Here is a 21,505-nt window from a genome sequence, read left to right as displayed (position 1 = left end):
CACTAGAGGAGAATCCTATCCTCTAGCGCCTGTTTCCAGGCTTAAAAAGCCCTGGGGCAGGGTCTTCCCTTGCAAAGCCTTTTTCTCCAACTTTTCTGATGGGACTAGGTGGGTAACTTTCATTAGAGTTTAAAGATGAGCTCTCTTTGACTCTAGATCTAAGCTATTTCCCAATCCAAATGTGAACTTATTAAGCTTGTGATGGAGCTTAATCTAGCACCTTGTGTGTCTGCTCAGCTGCTAGAACCCCGAGCGTGAGAGTATTCCCTGCTCCCATCCCCGCATTCTGCAGTGTGAGAAAGAGCTGACTCATTCCCAGAGAAACTGTGTATGATTTTATGCATTTTGAAAGGGAAATTTTTATAACCTAAACAAATTAAAAATTACTTTAAGTTGCTTATTTTCTAAATATTTTAGAGGAAGGAGATATCCTACAATTAAACTATGATGACTGGAATGAAAAATATTTATTTACTGACTGGACATGCATTATACAGACAGAATGGCATATGAAAGTGAGTAAGAAGGTCAATGTACATACTTGGCTTTCTGCTAGAAGGTTCCCATTGGATTCCAAGGTTTTGAGCCAGGCTCTGCGATAATACTTGTGCCACTGCCATTGGAAGACCATACTGTTTTTCAGAGTTGAAAGTGTGTGGGAGACATTTGAGAGAGTGCACAAAGCTAGTTATTATTTCTTAATTGTTACCACAAATCTTCTCAGTTCCCTAAGAAGAGCCTGTCAGTATCTAAAGATGGCGTATGCTACTTCTCCCCTCCTCTTTACAACTGGGCCCAAGAAGCAGAAAGCCCCTCTTACTATGTGATATCTCTCAGAATTTGAAGCTCTCACATTGAAACATAAAATACAAGTCACAAAAGGCTGTGCTCCAATTCAACTTATACCAAACTAAGAATAAATTCAACTTACTAAAATATGTCAAGAGAGGTACCCACTAAATGGGCTACTGGGATAACCTGGTATAATATACTCCAATATTATTCCAGGCTAATTGTTGGCTATTGAGATAACCTGGTATAATATATTTCAGTATTGACAAGAGTTTAGATATAGTTGGGTATGCTTTTTTGGTGCTGTTACCAATTAAGAATTTCCTTTATAAAACTGAAAGTATTAAAATCCAAACAATGAGATTAAGGAAATAGGTGTTTGAGTTCATTCTACAGATAGGTAGGTAGAAGACATGAAAATGAAAACATATACATAGGGAGAAAAAGAGCTACAGTACTGATATCAGAAATCCTTTGATTTTAATGAGTTAAATTTAACATGGACAGAGGAGCATTATAACAAAAAAAAAGTCAAGGAAGGATTAATAAGCTTATAAGAGCTTAACATCTTCATCTATAGAGGCCTAAAAGTCTCTAGGCCAATCTTCAGCTGCGTTTGCCTGATATATAGGAAAAATTGTCATTATGATACCAAAATACATCACTATGAACCAAAAGGACCACATTGGGTTCTATTTATTAATAACATAAGCCACTCATGCTACATTTGCCATGTCATCATTCTAAACAAGCACAAGAAAGGATGTAAACTGAGCCATAGGGAAAAAAGAGAACAGATACAAAGATGAAGCTCTACTTTAATTGGTAAAATTTACCTCATTCACACCAACTCCTCTTGTGCGAGAACAGACACCTCCAAAGTAACTCAGACTGCTTCTCTTATAGTGAAATGTCACCCGCCTTAAGAAAAAGCAGTGCTATGAGAAAACCAACGTGGTGGACCATCATTTCATACTCTCCCAAAATATGTCTACCCTCCTACACGGAACACCCCCAAAACATCCTCCTCCAAGAAATCAAAAACTGTATTCCAAATACCTTAAAATTTATGACATAATTATCTTTAAATTTGTTATGTTAAATAATTTCAATTGAGCAAGCACCAAGGACCTACTAAGCATCATGTACTAGCACAGGAATTAAAAACACCAAGATAAACAGACACAGCTCTTGACTTTTTTCTAGTAGCGAATATCTAATAGTGATTAAAAGGAATTAATATTGCTGATTATTAAAAATTGCTGATTAAAGATTGAAAAAACAGGAAGTAAAGGGTAACGGTGGGAGAAAAAGAAGGAGTAGTTTGGTTGGTTTCATTCCAGGACAGAACCTTAGAGGACTATCTGAAAATAGCTTTGCCATGATTGAGGAAGAGAATAGCTTATTATATTAAAAAGAAAGTATGGAACCCCTTTTCCTTGGTAGTAGAAACTCAACTGAATGGTTCATCTAAAAGGACTACATTTGCTAGCCTCTCTTGTAGCTAGGTGTGGCCCATGTGACTACCACCTAGCAAATGATTTGTTCATGAAACAGACATGTGCAAGCTTTCAGGAAACTCAGCTCGGCTGGAAGGAGTACCCTTTTGTCCTTCTCCCGACATGTCATGCCCGCTGCCAGTAATGAAGGCTGGAGGGCCAGCAGGCATCCTAGACTGTGAGCTGACTTTCATGATGGAAGTTATGGGCTCTAAAGGTAGATATTATGACTACAGAACCATCAGCACCCCAGCACCGGATATCCTAACTCCTTGCTTCTTATCTAACAGACAAAGGAACCCACAGCAATCTTGTTCAAGTCACTATTTTCTGATATTTAACTTAACTGAACCAAAAAAGGGATACGGACAAATGTCAGACCAAAGACTACAATAAAGGCTGAAATGAGTACATACGAGATGAGGTGCACAGCATCAGCATGCTGCCTAATGCGCTGCCGGTATTTTGAGAACTCATGGAGCATCTGTACAGGGTTGGTGGTGATGTCAATCTGATCCCTCTCAGTCCATGTCTCTACAGCCACCAGGACAACCCTGGTGTTGAGCTGCTCCTTGTAAATCTGAGGGTATACAACAGGACAGGTGCAGGAGGAAAACACTGGGTCAAACATGCACGATCAGTGAGTCAGAGTCAGTGGAAGGACAGGAAGGGGGAGGTGAGAGGAGAACATGGGGTCATCATTAGCCCGATATATAGAATCTTCTTTTCCTTTCTTTTTTCCAAGAGCAAAAATAAAGAAAGAACAATCACACAATTTGGTTTCAACTCTCCTACAGGGTTATTTTGATCCCAGAGCAATACATTCACCATCCTAGGGAGAGACAGTAAGGATTCTAAAGCCAGGACATACATTTAAAACATCGTTCATAAAATCACCCTTTCAAATCTCGTATCAGGTAACAGGTTGGAGCCTGATATACCAGTTCTGAGTAAGTGCAGTGCAACCATTTATTCCTGCTGGATTGGCATGGATCACTAAATCTCCAGATAAGCACCAAACAATATAGCTGGCATGCCCTTGGAGGTCATATTATATGAAAAGTAAAATAGCACTGGGAGAGATTGAGAGAGAGACTCAATGATCTCAGGCTAAAAAAAAGCAGATCCCTATCACTCATCTCATCCTCACCACAGGGTGGCATCACCCACAATATTTAAATTGTTTCCTTCCTGCTCTGTTTCTACTTTTGGCCCAGTAGCTAAACAATTCACACAATTAAGCCACTTCAATGAATGCTGTCATTTTGCCCTATTTTCAAACTAATTAAGAAAACAATGGGCCGGGCTTGGTGGCTCATGCCTGTAATCCCAGCACTTTGGGAGGCCGAGACAGGCGGATCACGAGGTCAGGAGATCGAGACCATCCTGGCTAACACGGTGAAACCCCGTCTCTACTAAAAAATACAAAACAATAAGCCAGGTGTGGTGGCGGGCGCCTGTAGTCCCAGCTACTCCAGACGCTGAGGCAGGAGATTGGTGTGAACCTGGGAGGCAGAGCTTGCAGTGAGCCGAGATCGCGCCACTGCACTCCAGCCTGGGGGACAGAGCAAGACTCCATCTTAAAAAAAAAAAAAAAGATGGATGATCTTTGAACACACCGAAGAAGGGGAACACCATTATGCCTAAATCAAATTGAAGCTATTATATAATGACTTTACAGCAAAAACAAGTTAAATGTAATGTCTTTTAAAAATCAGTGGTCAGTTTCAGAACCTTATGTGGTCACCCAAAATAAAAACTACACTTTGCATGACATGATTCTATTCAATCATCTTGAAACAACTAATTCAGAGATGCTACCAAGTAAACAGCTTTTGCAGGGGAAAAGATGTGTTTAAGATTCTCTTTTCCATATTCACTTGTGGTTTTCCTCTGAGCAGACAGACAAGAGCTGAAATTAAAGAAAATTAATAAATGGGGTGTAAATTGGCTCTGAGGTACAATCCTAACTCTATATGAGATACTCGATGTACATCCACTCATGTTATACTTTTGTGCAGCTGTGCCCACCAGGTACATAACATATGTGTGTTATGAGTATTTACATGATTGGAGGTTTGTGGACTGCTTAAAAGGCAGAAAAGAAGGCAGCTCTTTGGAGTAAATAAATATCATTTAGATATTTGGCAATTTATAAAAAATGGTGGGTTTTTTCCCCCATTTAAGAGGGAACACACAATAAAATACCAGATAAAAATATATTTAGCTGAGCAAAATAGCACTTTATATTACAACATATGAAGTAGTATTCTATATTTAATTTCTGACTAGTCAACTGAATTATTCATTGGAACATAATGTATAATATGTTCATATCTATAGAGTTCTAACCTAAGACAGGAAAAAGGAAGAAAACCTTAACCATTTTCTGTAATTCACAAAATAAGGAGGAAAACATATCAATATTAAAGATTTGTACAGTTAGAAGTCTTTGTAAGGAGATATATACTTTATTATTCCAAATTAGTTGTATTTGGGGACTACACTTATTTCCATCATCTAGAAATCAAGTGTGAAACATCACATCAATGGGAACACTAAGAAAATATATTTGTGTCCTTAAAAAAAATTTTTTTTTGTATTACCTATATTCTCCAAACATACTCCGCCTCAATCCATTTTTTCTTCTCTGTTACCACCATATATTTAAGAAAAGCCCAATTGTTTCTTTAAAAAGTCTCATTTGCCAAGTATAATAGCAAATAGATTTTGGTAGCTATTTCTCCGCTGTTTTTGTCCTCCATAGGTTGGGGGCAATAATGTACAGACACGACTTAGAAGCAACACTAATGTACCTTTGGGATTCCGGGAATAACTCAGTCATCTGAAACTCTCAGAGCACTACTCTGTCAAGTGGACCATCCTATAATTCCTTAGCCAGATGAGTTTCAGGATTGTACTTTTAAATTTGCTCAAGAAATACCAAAAGTACAAGTAAGCAAACAGAGATAAACCATTCCATCTTGGCACACAAATTCAAGAAAACTGGGATACTTACAGAATCCACAAGGTTGACCACGGACTTTGCAAAGTTGTTGGTATGTGCATGAGAAGAGCGATGCTTCTTATACTAGGGGGGAAATATATACCAGTCACTGCCAAATCATAAGTGAATAATAAATTTCAAAATTCTGTAAAAGCAGAAATATCTCAGCAATAGTAGAAATACTGATTTAAAAATATATAATTTAGTTTGCAGTATATTGGATTTGGTGGTGTTATTTCTCTGTTAGGTGGCAAAACTTTGACTATCTAAAACATGATGTTAGCCGGGCAGCATGGCTCACAACTGTAATCCCAACACTTTGGCAGGTGGAGGCTGGAGGATTGCTTGAGGCCAGGGGTTTGAGACCAGCCTAAGCAACACAGTGAGATCCGTGTCTTTACAACATTTTTTTCAAAAAAAAAAAAAACAAAAACAACAAAACCTATCATGTTCTGAATAATAGTAAGGGCCTATAGAAATCAATATGAGAAGCTTTATACCTAAAAAAGTAAGTTTTTAATTTAGTCTTAACATCTACAAATTCAATCCTTTTGTTTTCATTGAAATAACATTTTGTAGCTCACACAAATGGCTTAACCCACTTTTCTCACTTTAAATTCAAGGCCACGCACAGATCAAGAAAATGTCTTTGTTCAGCACTTTAGATACTGTCCATGATATGGACAGCATTTGCCAGGCATTTAGTGTATCCTTTCAGAGGAATGCCTCCTCCAAATGAAGCTATTTGCTTTTGACTGCTTAAAGTCAACACAAAGAGAAGACAAAAAGTAAAAATGAAGTGTGTTGAGAGTTTATGATTGTTTATGTTTATTTAAGAAATAAAGAAAAGTAAATTAATAGAGTAATTCTACAATGACATCTGGAGGGCTATGATTTAAGCAAGGAGTAGTACACTTTGCTTAGTATGTCTTTAAGATGACATTTGAAAACTGAAGTCTACCATAGGAAGATCATGCCCTCTACTGGTCCATGAGGCTACTGTTATTTCTACAACACTAAGGAAAAAAAAAACCTACTTAAAACCACTGATTCCGGTTTGCACAAGTCTTTGACATTTATCTTCAATTATAATTATGAAAATAATGCATCTTTCATAAAGATTCAAAATATTTCTACATTAGAAAATTCTTTTATTTGCCCATTCGCACCCTGTAACTTTGTCAGATTCCCTTCATTTCATTCTTTCTCTATGTTTTTTAAACAAAGAATATACATATCTCAATGTTTACATATCTAATGTTTATTTTTTATAACAACGAAACGATTACCCATAATAAATGCTAAATAAATATTCTGCTATTAGTATTATAGTATTCATTAATACATAACTGTTGGTGTAATATTACTATTACTGTTCATGTTACTGCTGCTACTGTACATCATAATCTGACCCAAATTGTCTGTATTTGTGTTCTTTTAAAGTAAACTGTAAATCTGTGCATATAACTGGGTCATAAAACATCCTATTAATCTAAAATTATTCAGGCATTTAACACATTCTGCAAACTTGGCATAAAGAAGTTTCTATAGATAGCTCAGCATTTTAAGTTACCTAGCAAATTCCACAAGCTGAAAATTTTCCAAGATACACTTAAGAGTAAAAGCAAAAATATTAATATTAAGTTCCTCTGGGCTGATGAAAATGTTCTAGTTCCACTGAATTGTGGATTGAAAGAAAAAATATTAGTTGATATATATCCTTCTAATGCAGTGGTGTTATCTACCTATTAAAATGAATTTTATTTTGCTTCTGAGTATTTACTATTTTATTGAGATTTCTTTTTGTAGTATAATGGTCATGGAAAACATGACAAGTTTTAAAACATTTCAAGTTTTAAAAATTAATAAAATGAGGTCTTTTAAAGTCTATCAAAGTGTAATGTTTTAAATTTATTTCATATTTGTAATTTTCAATCCTCTGATTTTCTTTTTAGAAAAATTATTTTACCTGCCATTGTTAAGTAAATTAGAGAGTGCCAAGAATGGAAGCAGAGATACCTGTTGGGAAGCTACTGCAATAGTCCAGGTAAGAGATAATGGAGGCTAAACAACTGTAGAGAGAAGTTAGTGAATTCAAGAACCACTATAAGGGTAGAGCTCCCACAACTGGATGATGCATAGGATGTGGAAGGTGAAGAAAGAGAATTAAAAGATAATTTTTAGGTTGTGAACTTGAACTTAAATAGATGGGGGATTGTGGTGCCACTTACAATAAGAAGAAAGACTAGCAGAAGAGAAGTTTAGGACTAGGCAACTAAGAGTTCTGATTCAGAAGTTCTATTCAAATCGATACTGAAGTAGAGATGTCAAACAGGCAGTTCTATACACGAGCACAGAATTTGGAGGGCTAGAGCTAAAAGTAGGGAGTAATGAATTTAAAGTCATGATCCCACTTAAAGACTTGAGACTGGAAGTTGTTACTTAGGTAGACAGTAAAGAAACAGAAGACAGCCCTGAACCAAGCCCTGGGGCACTCACATAATTCAAGATGTCAGATTTTAAAGATTTGTTAGAAATAGCCAGTGAGGTGAGAGAGCCACTGTGTCATAGAAGCCAAGAGATGAAACAAAATTTTCCAAAAAAGAGGGTAATCAACAGTGTCCAATACCGCTGAGAGAGTAAGACAAGGACAGAACAATGACCACTAGATTTGTTAACTTGAAGTGCCATTTAATTGGACACCTAGGGTTTAGTAGAAACTGCAAGTGTTTCTCCTGAAACAACTATTTGCTAACCCCAAATAATTTACTCAAGATCACACAGCTAGAATTTAAATCCTTCTAGTCTCTAGGTTGAGAGAGGAGGTAAGCTGGTTCAGTTAACAATTCCTATTAAACAGTTCATGTATATTCCTAACAAATCATGATTATTAATGAGAACTCAACATTTGTTAGGTGTTTACAAAATGTAATGGTTTTTAAGTAAGGAAAACCAAGTGAGGTTTAAATTGAAAAATATTTAAATTATCCTCACATATTTACATTTATTGATGCACAGTTAAGAACGTAGCAAAAAACGGAAGCAAAACATTTGCTTTTCATGCACTTTAAAAATCTCAACTAATTTTCTATTAGAATAAGGTTTTTAATATTTATTTTTAACTTAAGCGGCTCAAAGACATGTTTGCAGACTCTTATCAAGGCTATAATGGGCTTGCAAATGAGGTTCTACCAGCCAGGTACTAAGATGCTTTTTACCAAATTGAGGGATTTTTCTTTTCTAATGGAAAGCCACTGATAATGTGACACCTATTAAAAATAAGATATCTGCATTTTTTTTCAGACAGCCAATGTTAAATCACTCTGAATTAAAGGGATAAGCTTGAATGCAAATGTAGGCAGAATGTTTCTATTTCCTGCGTGAATTAGAACTAATTTTGCATATAAAGAAAAATATGCAATCACCATTTATGATAAAACTTACTTTCACATTTTCTGATCAGTTTAAAACAATCTTTATTTAAACTGGAAAATTTGCTTTTCCTTCCTGAACACATGCAATCCTTAAGAAAACTGTCTTTTGAAAAAAAATTAATTAGAATTTGATTTTCAACTCGAAGGTGAGAATTATCAAAATAACTATTCTGGATCATACAGTATAAAGATTGTAAGATAAGTACTCTCAGTGAAATGATTATCCTAAAGCCCAGCAGCAAATCTCCAAATATTCAGAAACATATGTATTAATTATTTTAGTTTGGTTTGACTTTCAACATATGAATTTAAGTATTTGATCCAATAAGTTCTGATATACTACGAAGTGGCAATCAAATTTAAAAACAACCTTCATCTCATAAAAAGCATACCTCAAAAACATTTTTTTCAGCTCTCAAAAAAAAAATTCTTATAAAATGACATGTGTATTTGGGACTATTATGGATTAGAATGTAACTTTGTCTTAAAGCTTCAAAAGGAATATATTTAGTTCTATCTGCCAAGAAGTACTATTTCTTTAATTACTAGAAATCTTAGGTAATTTCCATTTTAGGCATTATTACCACTTAAAAATAAAAGCTTTCCTTTTTCTTGAGACGGAGTCTCACTCTGTTGCCCAGGCTGGAGTGTGGTGGCGCAATCTTGACTCAGTGCAACCTCCACCTCTCAGGTTAAAGCAATTCTCCTGTCTCAGCCTCCCGAGTAGCTGGGATTACAGGTACACACCACCACATCCAGCTAATTTTTTATATATATATTTTATAAAATATATATATACACACACTTTTTTTTTTTTTTAAGTAGAGATGGGGTTTCACTATTGCCAGGCTGGTCTCGAACTCCTCACCTCAAGTGATCCAACTGCCTTGGACTCCCAAAGTGCTGCAATTATAGGTGTGAGCCACCACAAGCAGCCTTTTTATTCTTTTTAAACATCTATTCCCTCTAAATTTATCATTACAAATTACAATTCTTTTTTCTTGTTTCAAAAACAGATGACCATATCAAGCCTACTTCTCACCCATTTTAATAATAATAATAGGCCAGGCATGGTGGTTCATGCTAGCAATCCCAGCACTTTCGGAGGTTGAAGCAGAGGGATTGCTTGAGTCCAGGAGTTCAACACCAGCCTAAGCAATATGGTGAAACCCAGTTTCTACAAAAAAAAAAAAAAAAAAAAAAAAGCCAGGCATGGTCATATGCGCCTATAGTCCCAGCTACTTGGGAGGCTGAAATGGGAGGGTCACTTGAGCTGGGGAGGTGCAGGCTGCGCTGAGCTGAGATTGGACCACTGCACTCCAGCCTAGGTGACAGAGTGAGAACCTATCTCAAAATAGTAACAATAATAATAATACTAACAATAATAAAATGAATGATCAAAATTTACCCTTAAAAGATGTGATAGCCTAAATAAGGAACTTTATCACAGAACATGTGACATAGTGTGTAGAAATTTTCTACATATAAAATAGTATTTTAAGAAGTGTGAGGCCGGGCGCAGTGGCTCAAGCCTGTAATCCCAGCACTTTGGGAGGCCGAGATGGGCGGATCACGAGGTCAGGAGATCAAGACCATCCTGGCTAACACTAAAAAATACAAAAAACTAGCCGGGCGAGGTGGCGGGCACCTGTAGTTCCAGCTACTTGGGAGGCTGAGGCAGGAGAATGGCGTGAACCCGGGAGGCGGAGCTTGCAGTGAGCTGAGATCTGGCCACTGCACTCCAGCCTGGGCGACACAGCGAGACTCTGTCTCACAAAAAAAAAAAAAAAAAAAAGAAGTGTGCTATTTTATTATTCATAACAATAAGGTTATTTAAATGTTTACCATTGAGAAGGGTTAAAAACTAAATTCAAAAAATATGTTGTTTTAACAATTACCAAAAAACTGTAACTGTTTAATTGTAATTAACAGTTAATAGTAACTGTTTCCTATTTTGCACAGTTACTGAGATTTGCTCTTTTGATTGATAGCTTCATGTACTTTCCTGATATATTATGGTAGAACAAGAGATTTGGAATTGCAAGTAAAGGTTTGAGAACAGATTCTACAGATTAACAGCTATTTGAGAATGTACTTTGTGTATTCAAAGACATTGTATATATCTTAATTATTATTTCCACTACTCTAAAAGTATTTATATAATGAATGTTGAAAAAAGTTTAGGCTTCAAAAGCCATAATTTCACAACATGCCACAATGCTCAAGATTGAGAATCAGCTGGGAAAAAAATCTCAATGTTCCAATCAACAAAAATAATTCAGATAAAAAAACTATCTTGAGGTTTCAAGCAAATTAAAGTCCTTCAGAAACTCATATTTTTGCCTTTATTGTCTAAAATGACTGCCTACGCATCTGGCTTTCCTTTCTACCAAAAAGGACCTCTCTTAAATTATACGTGTTCTGATAAATTTTGCTTCTTACTAACATCTCAAGCAATATGTTTAAAGGCAACTGGAATAGAAAATAAATGTGCATACAAAAGTCAGAGGTATTCTACTGAAAAACTTTATATTCAACACAATTAAACTGATAGTTAATGGAAAACATCCACTAAAGTAGGAACTTAAAAGTTTAAATATAAATTAAGTCACTATTTTTTTAAATTTATAATTTCAAGGCCTTCTCTGAGTAGGGTCTGCTAATTAGAATTTCACATCATTTTAGCATGAAGCACAACCTTATCATGTCATGTACTAATCTAATTTTGGTTTCCTTAAAGTAAAACAAGGACTTAAAGATACTTGCAAAGCAATTTCAATTTTTGTTCCAATCTTTCATAAGTTTGTCACCAATACCTGATTTCTATGCATTTTTAAAAGATTCTCATCTATATAGTCTTTTCAGAAGTGCAACTTTGTTTTGATAAAAACAAGTACTTTTTGCCTTAGTGTATACAACTTTTAAAGTTCAATCACATAACTACAACAGAGATTACAACTGGCCTAAACAGTCTGGGGAATGTGGCAGTGGTTGCTGGAGCCAGCTCCCATCAGATCACAACAGCCAACTAGATACATCCTCTCCTAACTCCTTATCAGTGATCTCACTTTGATAGCTTGAAATCAGCTATGGTGGCAATATTTACACCACAGATATCAGCAAACATTATAAATCAAGAGAGCTAGGTGTTAAAATTTACCAGCACACCACTAGGATTGGGTGTACTAGTATGTAGCCTACTGACCAAGACTCTTCTGGGCTTCAGGCAAGTAATTTTATATAGGAAATGGTTAAGTATAGTTAACAGAGTTTCTATTATATCTTCAAGAGGGGAAAATGAGGAATAATGAATGTTTTTCGTATATCTTTTAAGTGTTACTGAAATGATATATTCCATCACATTTTACTTCCACAGAAGTTAACACGAGATTATTCATCTTTCCAATATTTAAAGACGATAAGTCATCAAAGATACTCACTTTAGATACACCTTTATTTTATATGTTTACCTCCTACAATTATATCTACCATAATCATAATTAACTAATAAGAAAAAATAACATACTAGCAGGACAAAAGCATGGAATAAAATTAGAAAGCAATGACCAAATACATAGATGAAGAAAAGTAGAGAATAAGAATTTTAAATGAAGACAAAAGATGCCAGATAGTTAAATCTATTAATTACAATTATTAAACATAAGGAAAGTTTAGAGTTATGAAAATTCTGTAAAACTCGGAGTCTCCAAACACCAAGAAATAAATCAAGTCATTCAACATGTCTAAATATCTTGGGGTTAATAAGTAAAAAGTAATGATTAAATATAAAGTAAAATGTATTCTTTCTTAAGTAAGCTATCTGGTCTAACACCCATTGACTCTATATTCTTACCGTTTTGTGATCATTAACAATCATAAGTTCCAAATATTTCATTTCTTCAAATATACCACGTGATGGCTATGGAAAATAAAAATAGATGGTCAGAATGGTAACTGACATAAAATCTCTCTAGCGCTCACTGTTAAGTTGTAGATAAGACTCTGAGTTTCAGAAGAACTCTCTGCTGCCTACTTTATAAACACCTTAGAAGAATGTTGGTCAGGCAAATTTTAAAAAGTGATCATAAAATATGGGTATATATTTAAGTATTTAGAAAATAACTATATTATATTATTATTAAGGTACTTACTTATCAACATAGAAAACAGTCCATGTACGGCCGAGCGCGGTGGCTCACGCCTGTAATCCCAGCACTTTGGGAGGCCGAGGCGGGCGGATCACAAGGTCAGGAGATCGAGACCATGGTGAAACCCCATCTCTACTAAAAATACAAAAAATTAGCCAGGCGTGGTGGCGGGCGCCTGTAGTCCCAGCTACTCAGGAGACTGAGGCAGGAGAATGGCGTGAACCCGGGAGGCGGAGCTTGCAGTGAGCCGAGATCGCGCCACTGCACTCCAGCCTGGGCGACAGAGCAAGACTCCGTCTCAAAAAAAAAAAAAAAAAAGAAAACAGTCCATGTTGTTTGTATATGGTTTTTACATGTAAAAATATTCTAGAGCACAATTATAGCATAATTCTGTTAAAATAAATAAATCTCAATTTCACATTAACATGTGATAAGATTTTCATACTTACTTAAAATGTCAATGAAAATCTATGTAAAACTCATTTAATAAGAACAGCATAAGTTATAATTACTTCCAGGTATAGCTGATACAGGTATCAATGTAGTTAAATAGAAATATTAACTCACTAGAGTGAAATTCTAAAAATAATACACTAATTCTTAACTGCTCAACTTCTCAAAGGAACAAATATTGGCAATTACTACATTCTAAAGTCTTCTAAATTAACTAGATAATCCTTTAAGAGTAAGTATTTTAGCCTTCATTTGGACTTTTCTTTTTCATAGGTGGAAAATTACAATGGTGGCTCTTTTTTCTTTATGTACATAGTCATTGATCACTTTATATTTGATGGAGTGGACTGTAGTGAAAGAACAGCAGCCATTGTAAAACTTATTATTACCAACCACATCTTTATGAATGAGCTAAAAGAACTCTTATAATAACTTATATAATATATAATAAATGTATCCATAATTATCATAATAAGAGTTTCATGAAAGGGAGGACAATTTAACCTGGAACTAAGTTTTTGATGGCTGGTGGTCTATTTTTTTTCACAAAAAAATACACTCAGCAAAACATTATCTAAAATGTGTGATTTCTACTATAATTACTCATTAAGTTATCTAGTAAACTACCATGATATGTATAAGCTGTGGAATTAATTCTCAGTTACATAGCATTCACCATGTTATTACTAAACAGTCCCCATCATTACAGCTTTCTAGCCTATAATGAAGAGACCAGAAACATAATTTCAGTTACAAAGCCCCCATACGTTTATCAATACATGTGAAGTATATAACAGTAGTTGATTATACAATTATATGATTTTTATTTAGAAACTGTTATATTACTAATAGTCAAATAAATTCATTGTGTTCTGAAAAACACATACAGTTTTAAAGTTTGGTGTAACAGAATTTTTAATTTGAAAGTAATATAAATAAGCATGATTAGCCAACATTTCAAAACCTAACTCCTCTCCCTACATTTTTTATTAACAGAAATGTTTTATATGACACTATATAAGCCATATAGAAAGAAAAGTCTGCTGTACTTTAAACAGAAAATAAAACGTACTGCAATTATCATCAGAAAACACCTTGAAAACAGAGCTAAAACAACACATTCTTTAGATGACATCAGGTTTCAGAGACTACTGTCATCAGTTTGAATCACTAACAGAAAGAGATCAATAAAAAGCAGTGTGCTGAGAAGGCTCAAATCATTGGGTTTTTTGATTTATTGTTTTCATTTTTAAACAACAGTCTCCAAAATCTAAACTGTTTTAGGTACACTTAGATACTGTGTGATGATAAGCACATGACTTCACTGAGTAAAACAGCGCCACCCAAGGCTCAATGCCACACTCACATTCACTGCTCTCTTCCTTCTTTTCAACCACTGTAATTCAGATAGAAAGGGCCACTGGTCACCTCTTTCCATAGCTGTGGAATGGAAAAATTAGTATCAAAATTTTATGCTTATTTCAATAGGAGTATGTTTTAAAACATTACATGAAGAAACAGTGGCACTGATAATATATGTCAAACTAAGGTGAAAAAAAAGCACACTGATCATATTTCACTCTCATGACCATGAAGATGGTTCAAATGTAATTTTGCCACAAACATCAAGAAAACATAATGTTCAAGATTCATTAAAAAATGCATATTTGACATATAACCACTTGACAATATCTGAAAATTTGAGAGAATTCTACTATGTCTAATTCATTTTAGCATTCAAAATAATATATGGCATTAGCTTTTGCATAAATTATTAAAAACTTTCAGCAGTAATATACAGAAATAAAATCACATGCCCCAACAATCCAAAAGAAGCTCCTCCCAACATTAGCACACTTAAGATGCGTCTGGAGCAGAGCTTGAGAGGGAGGCAATCCAAGCTGGCTCAAGAGCAGCAAACTGCCAGGAAAATTTCAGGATGAACCTCACTGTAAATGACTCTACTAAATTTGGCCACACTTTCTGGTTCCCAAGGCAGCTTTACTCACAGCCTTCATGTTTTAGTCTTTGCAATGGAAATGACTCTCCATGCCTCTTTATCTGAGAGCCACCGTTCATTCCAGTGCTGATCCATGATATTCACCCCAGATATCAGACCAATTCCACTTCCAACAAGCCTGCATATCTACTGAGCTCCACCAAGTAACAGCTCCTACTACATAAAATATAACCGCTATTTTAATTAAAACTTACTGAGATTCTTCATTTGCTTAGAATACTGTCCCGCCAAGGTTTTCTGGATAATATGTGGTCGACCTGTGCTTTTCTGAAACACAACAATTGTAGGCAATTTAGAAAGCAAGATGTGAACAAGCCTCTATGAAACAGTGTTAGAACTTTCTCTAACGTCCTTCTAAAATGGGAATATTTATGTCAGTTTTTAGCTATCAAAAGTGTAAAGTATGTCTTATTGAAATCTTAATTTTACATAAAAGAGTATCATCTAACTGCCCAAGTTTAGATAAAAGCATGGTGTTATTGGTTACTCTTAAATCTTAGCTTTCTTCAAAGCTATAAATGGGAAATTCATAAGAAACACAAAAAGTCAATAAATATGTAAAAACATGCCGAATGCTTTCATATTCCTTCAACATGCAATTTTTTTTATATGAAGCACCAACTTTTGCCATAAAACTGGTGAAGTTTAAAAATTACGATATCCATAGTTAATTACCATTGCAAGGCCAAAAGCATTCTCACACCTTGCTGGCGAGAGGAAATTGGTAGCATAGTTTGAGAGAGAAATTCAGCAAGGTCTATCAACAAACGTGAAAACATTTATATTTTTTTGCCCTAGAAATTATGCTTTTAGGAATGTCTATTACCATTATTCTTATTACTATTAGCTTCCATTACTGAGTGCATAGTATGTACCAGGTACTGTTAATGTACGCATTACTTAATTTAGTCCTGACAAAGATCCCATATAGTGCAAGGTTTATCCCTGTTTTACAAACAAAGATATTGAGGCTCAGAGAGATATATCCTTGTCTTAAAATTGTATTATAAAATAATGGTCCAATTTATTTTTTAAAATATATGGGACTATATCATTGAAAACTGGAAGAACATACTCTGAAATATGACAAGAAGTTATCTTTGCGGGGGACAGGATAATGGATAGTTACTATTTAAGTATTTGTTTTGCTTTTCCAAATTTCCTATATTAGTTTTATAACCAGAAAAAGTTATAAAAAAGAAACTTAATAGGTTACATAAGACTTATAACAGTTTTGCTATTCGTTTATTACTTGAGAGATAACATGAATTCTCATTAGAAATATTCCATGCACATTACTTGATTTATCGCAAAGCATACTAAAATCAATAATAACAAATTAAACATCAAAATATCTAAAATTAATTACAGTAAGCTCTAAATTCTGGTAAAAGGTGAAAAGGTAGTAATGAAATTAACAATGGGATCAGCAACACAATTTTAAAAACGGACTAATTTAAAGTTTCAAGCACTGTTCCTTTCTTCTACCCATAGTGTGGATGAGGACAAATCATCACATAAACAAAAGGTAGGCAGTAGGAAGGAAGGCAAAGAGAAGGCGATTTGCATGTAACAATCAGGCCCTGAATACTATGATCATAAGCAAATATGATCAACGTAAAACTAATGCTTTAAACATTATAACAACAGTTTATATTATTAAATCCTTATGACAGTTTAATAGACATTGTTACCTACATTTATTAATTCATCAAATCTACAAAATCACCCCACTACGAATGCATTAAAAAATTATCTCATTTTATACATTTAAAAAACTCGAAGCATAAATAGTTATTATGTGGGATTCTGTGTTTTGTTCTTTGTGGATTTTTGTAGGGTACCAGGGCCATTAATCATTAAAGCCAGAAATCAAAGTCAGAGTTTTTGCTGAATGAGTTGAATAATTTTGCTGTACACAGATTATCTTTCCTTACTGGAGTGAGAAAAGTATCATGTTACTTAATCAAAATGTCTTTATCTAAGTGGGCTGTCTTCAGTATCTGATAATTTTTATAGTTACTAGTTGAAAAATGACAGAGGTTTACTCACACACCAACCCTTTAAAACTTTTCTGTTTCAACTTTGAAATTTACCCCATATTCACACAAACACTGCCACAACCAAGACAATAAAAGTTTGTCTGTTTAGCTTTTATTATCAGTAGCCTACATGACTATTAGCTGTTTCACTATTTATTTATTTATTTATTTATTTATTTATTTATTTATTGAGATGGAGTCTTGCTCTGTCGCCCAGGCTGGAGTGCAATGGCACGATCTTGGCTCGCTGCAACCTCTGCCTCCCAGGTTCAAGCGATTCTTCTGCCTCAGCCTCCTGATTAGCTGGGATTACAGGCGCCTGTCACCACACCCAGTTAATTTTTGTATTTTTAGTGGGGACAGGGTTTCACTACATTGGCCAGGCTGGTCTCGAACTCCTGACCTCGTGATCTGCCGCCTTGGCCTCCCAAAGTGCTAGGATTATAGGTGTGAGCCACCGCACCCGGCCCAATTTTATCTAAATTTGAAATCCCTAAAGATAAAAAATGTTTTCTGTTCCCCATCAAATATTGCAATATTCTGACTCTGTCAGTCACAAAATATTATTTTACCACCTCAGTTCTTTTCACTGATCTGACTTCCATACTCTCAGTACCTTAATCTCCTCCTATTCTTCCCCTTGTCACTCCTCTCCAACCCTGTCAGGTTCCTCAAAGTTCCTCGAACACCCTAGGCACACTCCTGCCTCAAGGCCTTTGTATTTGCTCATCTCCTAGGATGTTCTTCCAGCTCTCTAATTTCCCTAAGTTCTTCATTCACCACTTGTCTTCTCTTGGTGGCCTTCCCTGAACCGTGTATATATAAAAATTTAACTTTCCACCTTCCTGGCTTCACTTTTTCTCCTTACCATGTATCACTATCTAACATATCACATGTAATTACTTATTCATTCTGTGTATCCCTATCTGCCCCTATAGACTGTAAGCCCCATTTGGCTCAGTCTCTGTCTATTTTATCAGCAAAGTATCCCCAGAACCTAAAATAATACCCAGCCTGTAGTAAGCCCTCAATACAATATTTACTGAATATACATCAAATTTTAAATTTGACTGCATTCTATTAGCAAGTAACACTATTAGAGCATGTGATTTCTTGTCTAAATCACTGGTTTATGCATGACTCTAAACATTATTTTCCTCCCTATCTGTAAAGAAAACTAAGTATTCTATAATGTAACCATAGTTCAGCTCACAGATTTCCCCACTAAAGATTTTCAGGTTCATAAAAGTTAAGTACATTCTTATAGTCACACAATTTTCTAAAGATGACAGTTAAGAATGAAAGCTATTTTTTTCTAATTTCAATAGGTTTTTGGGGAACAGGTGGTGTTGGGTTACATGAATAAGTTCTTTAGTGGTGATTTCTGAGATTTTGATGCACCCAACAGCCAAGTAGGGTACACTGTACCCAAATGTGTTTTATCCCTCACCACCCTCCATTTTCCCCCAAGCCCCCAAAGTCCAATGTATCATTCTTATGCCTTTGTGTCCTCACAGCCTAGCTCCCACATATGAGTGAGAACATACAATGTTTGGTTTTCCACTCCTGAGTTACTTCACTTACAGTAATAGTCTCCAATTCCCTACAGTAATACTCTCCAATTCCATCTAGGTTGCTGTGAATGCCATTATTTCATTCCTTTTTCTGGCTGAGTAGTATTCCATGGTGTGTTTGTGTGTGTGTGTGTGTGTGTGTGTGTGTGTGTGTGTGTATCCCTCTCTCACATTTTCTTTATCTACTTGCTGACTGATGCGCATTTAGGCTGGTTCCATATTTTTGCAATTGCAAATTGTGCTGTTATAAACGTGTGTGTGTGCAAGTATCTTTTTTGTATAATGACTTCTATGAAAGCTAGTTTAAAGCAAGGAGGCTGGCTGGTATAAAACAAAATATTCTCCCCATTCTTTTCATAGACTGGGAAGGACTAGCATTTGCTTCAGAAAACCTATGTTTGATGCCTGTTATTATCCCTTACTGGTACTTGGGCCTGGCATGTGCGACTTAAACTTCAAAACTGAGGGTACCACTCTAAATTTGAAATAAAGTAACATGTACAAAGGCACTCTGAAATCTACATTCTTTTCTCTTTTCTGCTCAAAGGCAAAGATGCTGGAGGAGTAGAACGCCATCAGGCAACTGATGGCATAGACTCACCTCATCATGAACCAGCTCCAGTGGCTCTATCATATACACGAAGGTATCATCTTCAAACATGCCACTAGCACAAAAGAAACCACACAAGGAAGGAACAAACAAACACAGGAAATGGCAAGAAATAGCAAGTGAGCTTCATTATTGTGTCTTCAAAATAAAGAGTATAACTGAACAAATCCCTTTACACTGTCACAAGTTTAATTCACATATCTGCATGGAGTCCCACTGTGGCCCCAGCACTCTATTAGACAGCATGGAGGCTATAAAAATTATAAAAGTATACATCAAATGCATGCAAATTATACCTGATATAACTGATGTTTGAAATTCAACAAATAGATTGGAAAACTACTCTGGGATAGGACTATTCACTCAGTGGCAGTCTCTAAAGTAATTATTCCAGAACCATGTACAACTATACAAACTTCTAGTTATGCAAATTCAATATCATCTGTAAGAAAACAGGTTCTTTATATATGAGAATAATCTAAAACCATCTGTTTCTGAAGAAGCAAACAGTGGTATCTTTATGCTTACAAATTCTAAATTGCCATCACGCAGTATGACTCTATGTCATACAAATTACATTTAATTTTCAGGGACATAAGGTTTTTTATAAAAGGGCAAAAAGTTTCAAGATTCTTTGTCATCACATGGCCAAAACTAAGTCTTTATATGAGGTGCTACTGTGTTCAGGTCTAAAAGGTGACAACACATGGTTTTGTTAGAGCCCACACCTAGGTCAATGTGAGAACTCCTCTCTTTGTCACCCCACCCTTGCCTGGCTAACTCCAACTTACTGTTAGGTCTAAGTTTCTTAGATCTAAGGGCTACTGACTCTCAAGTCTAGCTGTAGGTCTAACTGACATGCCCTCCGGAATATGCCACTGGGAAACCTTCCTGGACTAGGTTTTGCCACTCCACAAGCTCCTATCTTCCCCTTTACAGCTCTTAGCACAATGGTAATTAAACATTCACCTATGTAATCATTTGATTAATCTCTGAATCTCCTACAAACACTAAGTGTTCAAGAGGACAGGGACATTGCCCTCCTTGTGCACCACTCCATATACAGTCCCTAACACAGCACTGGCACAGAAGAGTCACTAAAATAAATAAACAAATAAATATATATATATATTTAGTATATATATAATATATAAATATAAAATATATATATCCATAAAAGGAAAACTGGAAAGGGTCAATGAACAAAATGCCAATGACATTCCCACTTACCGAAGTCCATTGCAGGTTGACAGAGCCACCTTGGAGTCTTTGACACCTCTAATGCTTCCATGGTAGTAACAGTGCTCTCCGCCCTGGAAAGCAGAAGGTTTCACTGATTGGTTGTATTTTATGCATCATGATTAATTCTTTGGGTGCTTCCATAAAGCAAAAAGAAATGCAAGGATGGGCATATATGTGCACTGTATTAATAACCCTAGAAACTCCTCTTAAAGTTGCAAATAAGACTAGGCAATTTTTCAACTTTTTTATAACAAGCATGTGTATATTAAATTGAATGAAGGAGAAAAGGCTTTAAAAAACAATGACACCAAGGTAATTAATAAAACATACATTTCTTAAGTATGTATTATAGGAGTACAGGTACTTCTCCGATGTTGTTACGGAACAAGGACTTCCGCTTGACTGAAGAGAGACTCCAAAAGTTTGTTTATAATCATTTTTGATGGAAAACTATACAATATCTTATTTGTTTTCTTACCTTTAAAAATTAACTTTTAAAACATTTTAGAAACAATACATGAATGTAGTTTTCAAAGTCACATAATAACTACAAATTTTATTTTTAAAAAAAACATAGCAGTTTCCTTTGTCCCTCAAAGGAACCCCATCAAAACTTGAAACTTTTCACCTTTGTCCCATCAAAACAACCCCATCAAAAAGTAGGCGAAGGACATGAACAGACGC

The 21,505-nt window shown here is 35.3% G+C and overlaps 1 protein-coding gene across 1 annotated transcript in view; it reads right to left on the bottom strand.

Annotated features, from left to right (window-relative positions):
• ADAM23 (ADAM metallopeptidase domain 23) overlaps positions 1-21,505 on the bottom strand; it is a gene marked incomplete at its 5' end in the record, with an annotated part of 173,423 nt that overhangs the window by 58,674 nt on the left and 93,244 nt on the right. The window contains 9 exons of the mRNA XM_011993918.1: positions 542-632; positions 1,629-1,713; positions 2,708-2,871; positions 5,311-5,382; positions 12,586-12,651; positions 14,700-14,773; positions 15,548-15,620; positions 19,571-19,634; positions 20,810-20,892. Coding sequence (XP_011849308.1) covers positions 542-632; positions 1,629-1,713; positions 2,708-2,871; positions 5,311-5,382; positions 12,586-12,651; positions 14,700-14,773; positions 15,548-15,620; positions 19,571-19,634; positions 20,810-20,892 — 772 coding nt within the window. The remainder of the gene's footprint in view (positions 1-541; positions 633-1,628; positions 1,714-2,707; positions 2,872-5,310; positions 5,383-12,585; positions 12,652-14,699; positions 14,774-15,547; positions 15,621-19,570; positions 19,635-20,809; positions 20,893-21,505) is intronic.

The sequence above is a fragment of the Mandrillus leucophaeus genome, unplaced genomic scaffold (genome assembly GCF_000951045.1).
Source record: "Mandrillus leucophaeus isolate KB7577 unplaced genomic scaffold, Mleu.le_1.0 Scaffold436, whole genome shotgun sequence".
Lineage (NCBI taxonomy): Eukaryota > Metazoa > Chordata > Mammalia > Primates > Cercopithecidae > Mandrillus > Mandrillus leucophaeus.
Note: the sequence above shows the minus strand (reverse complement) of the source record. Positions and strands in the feature narration are given on the sequence as shown.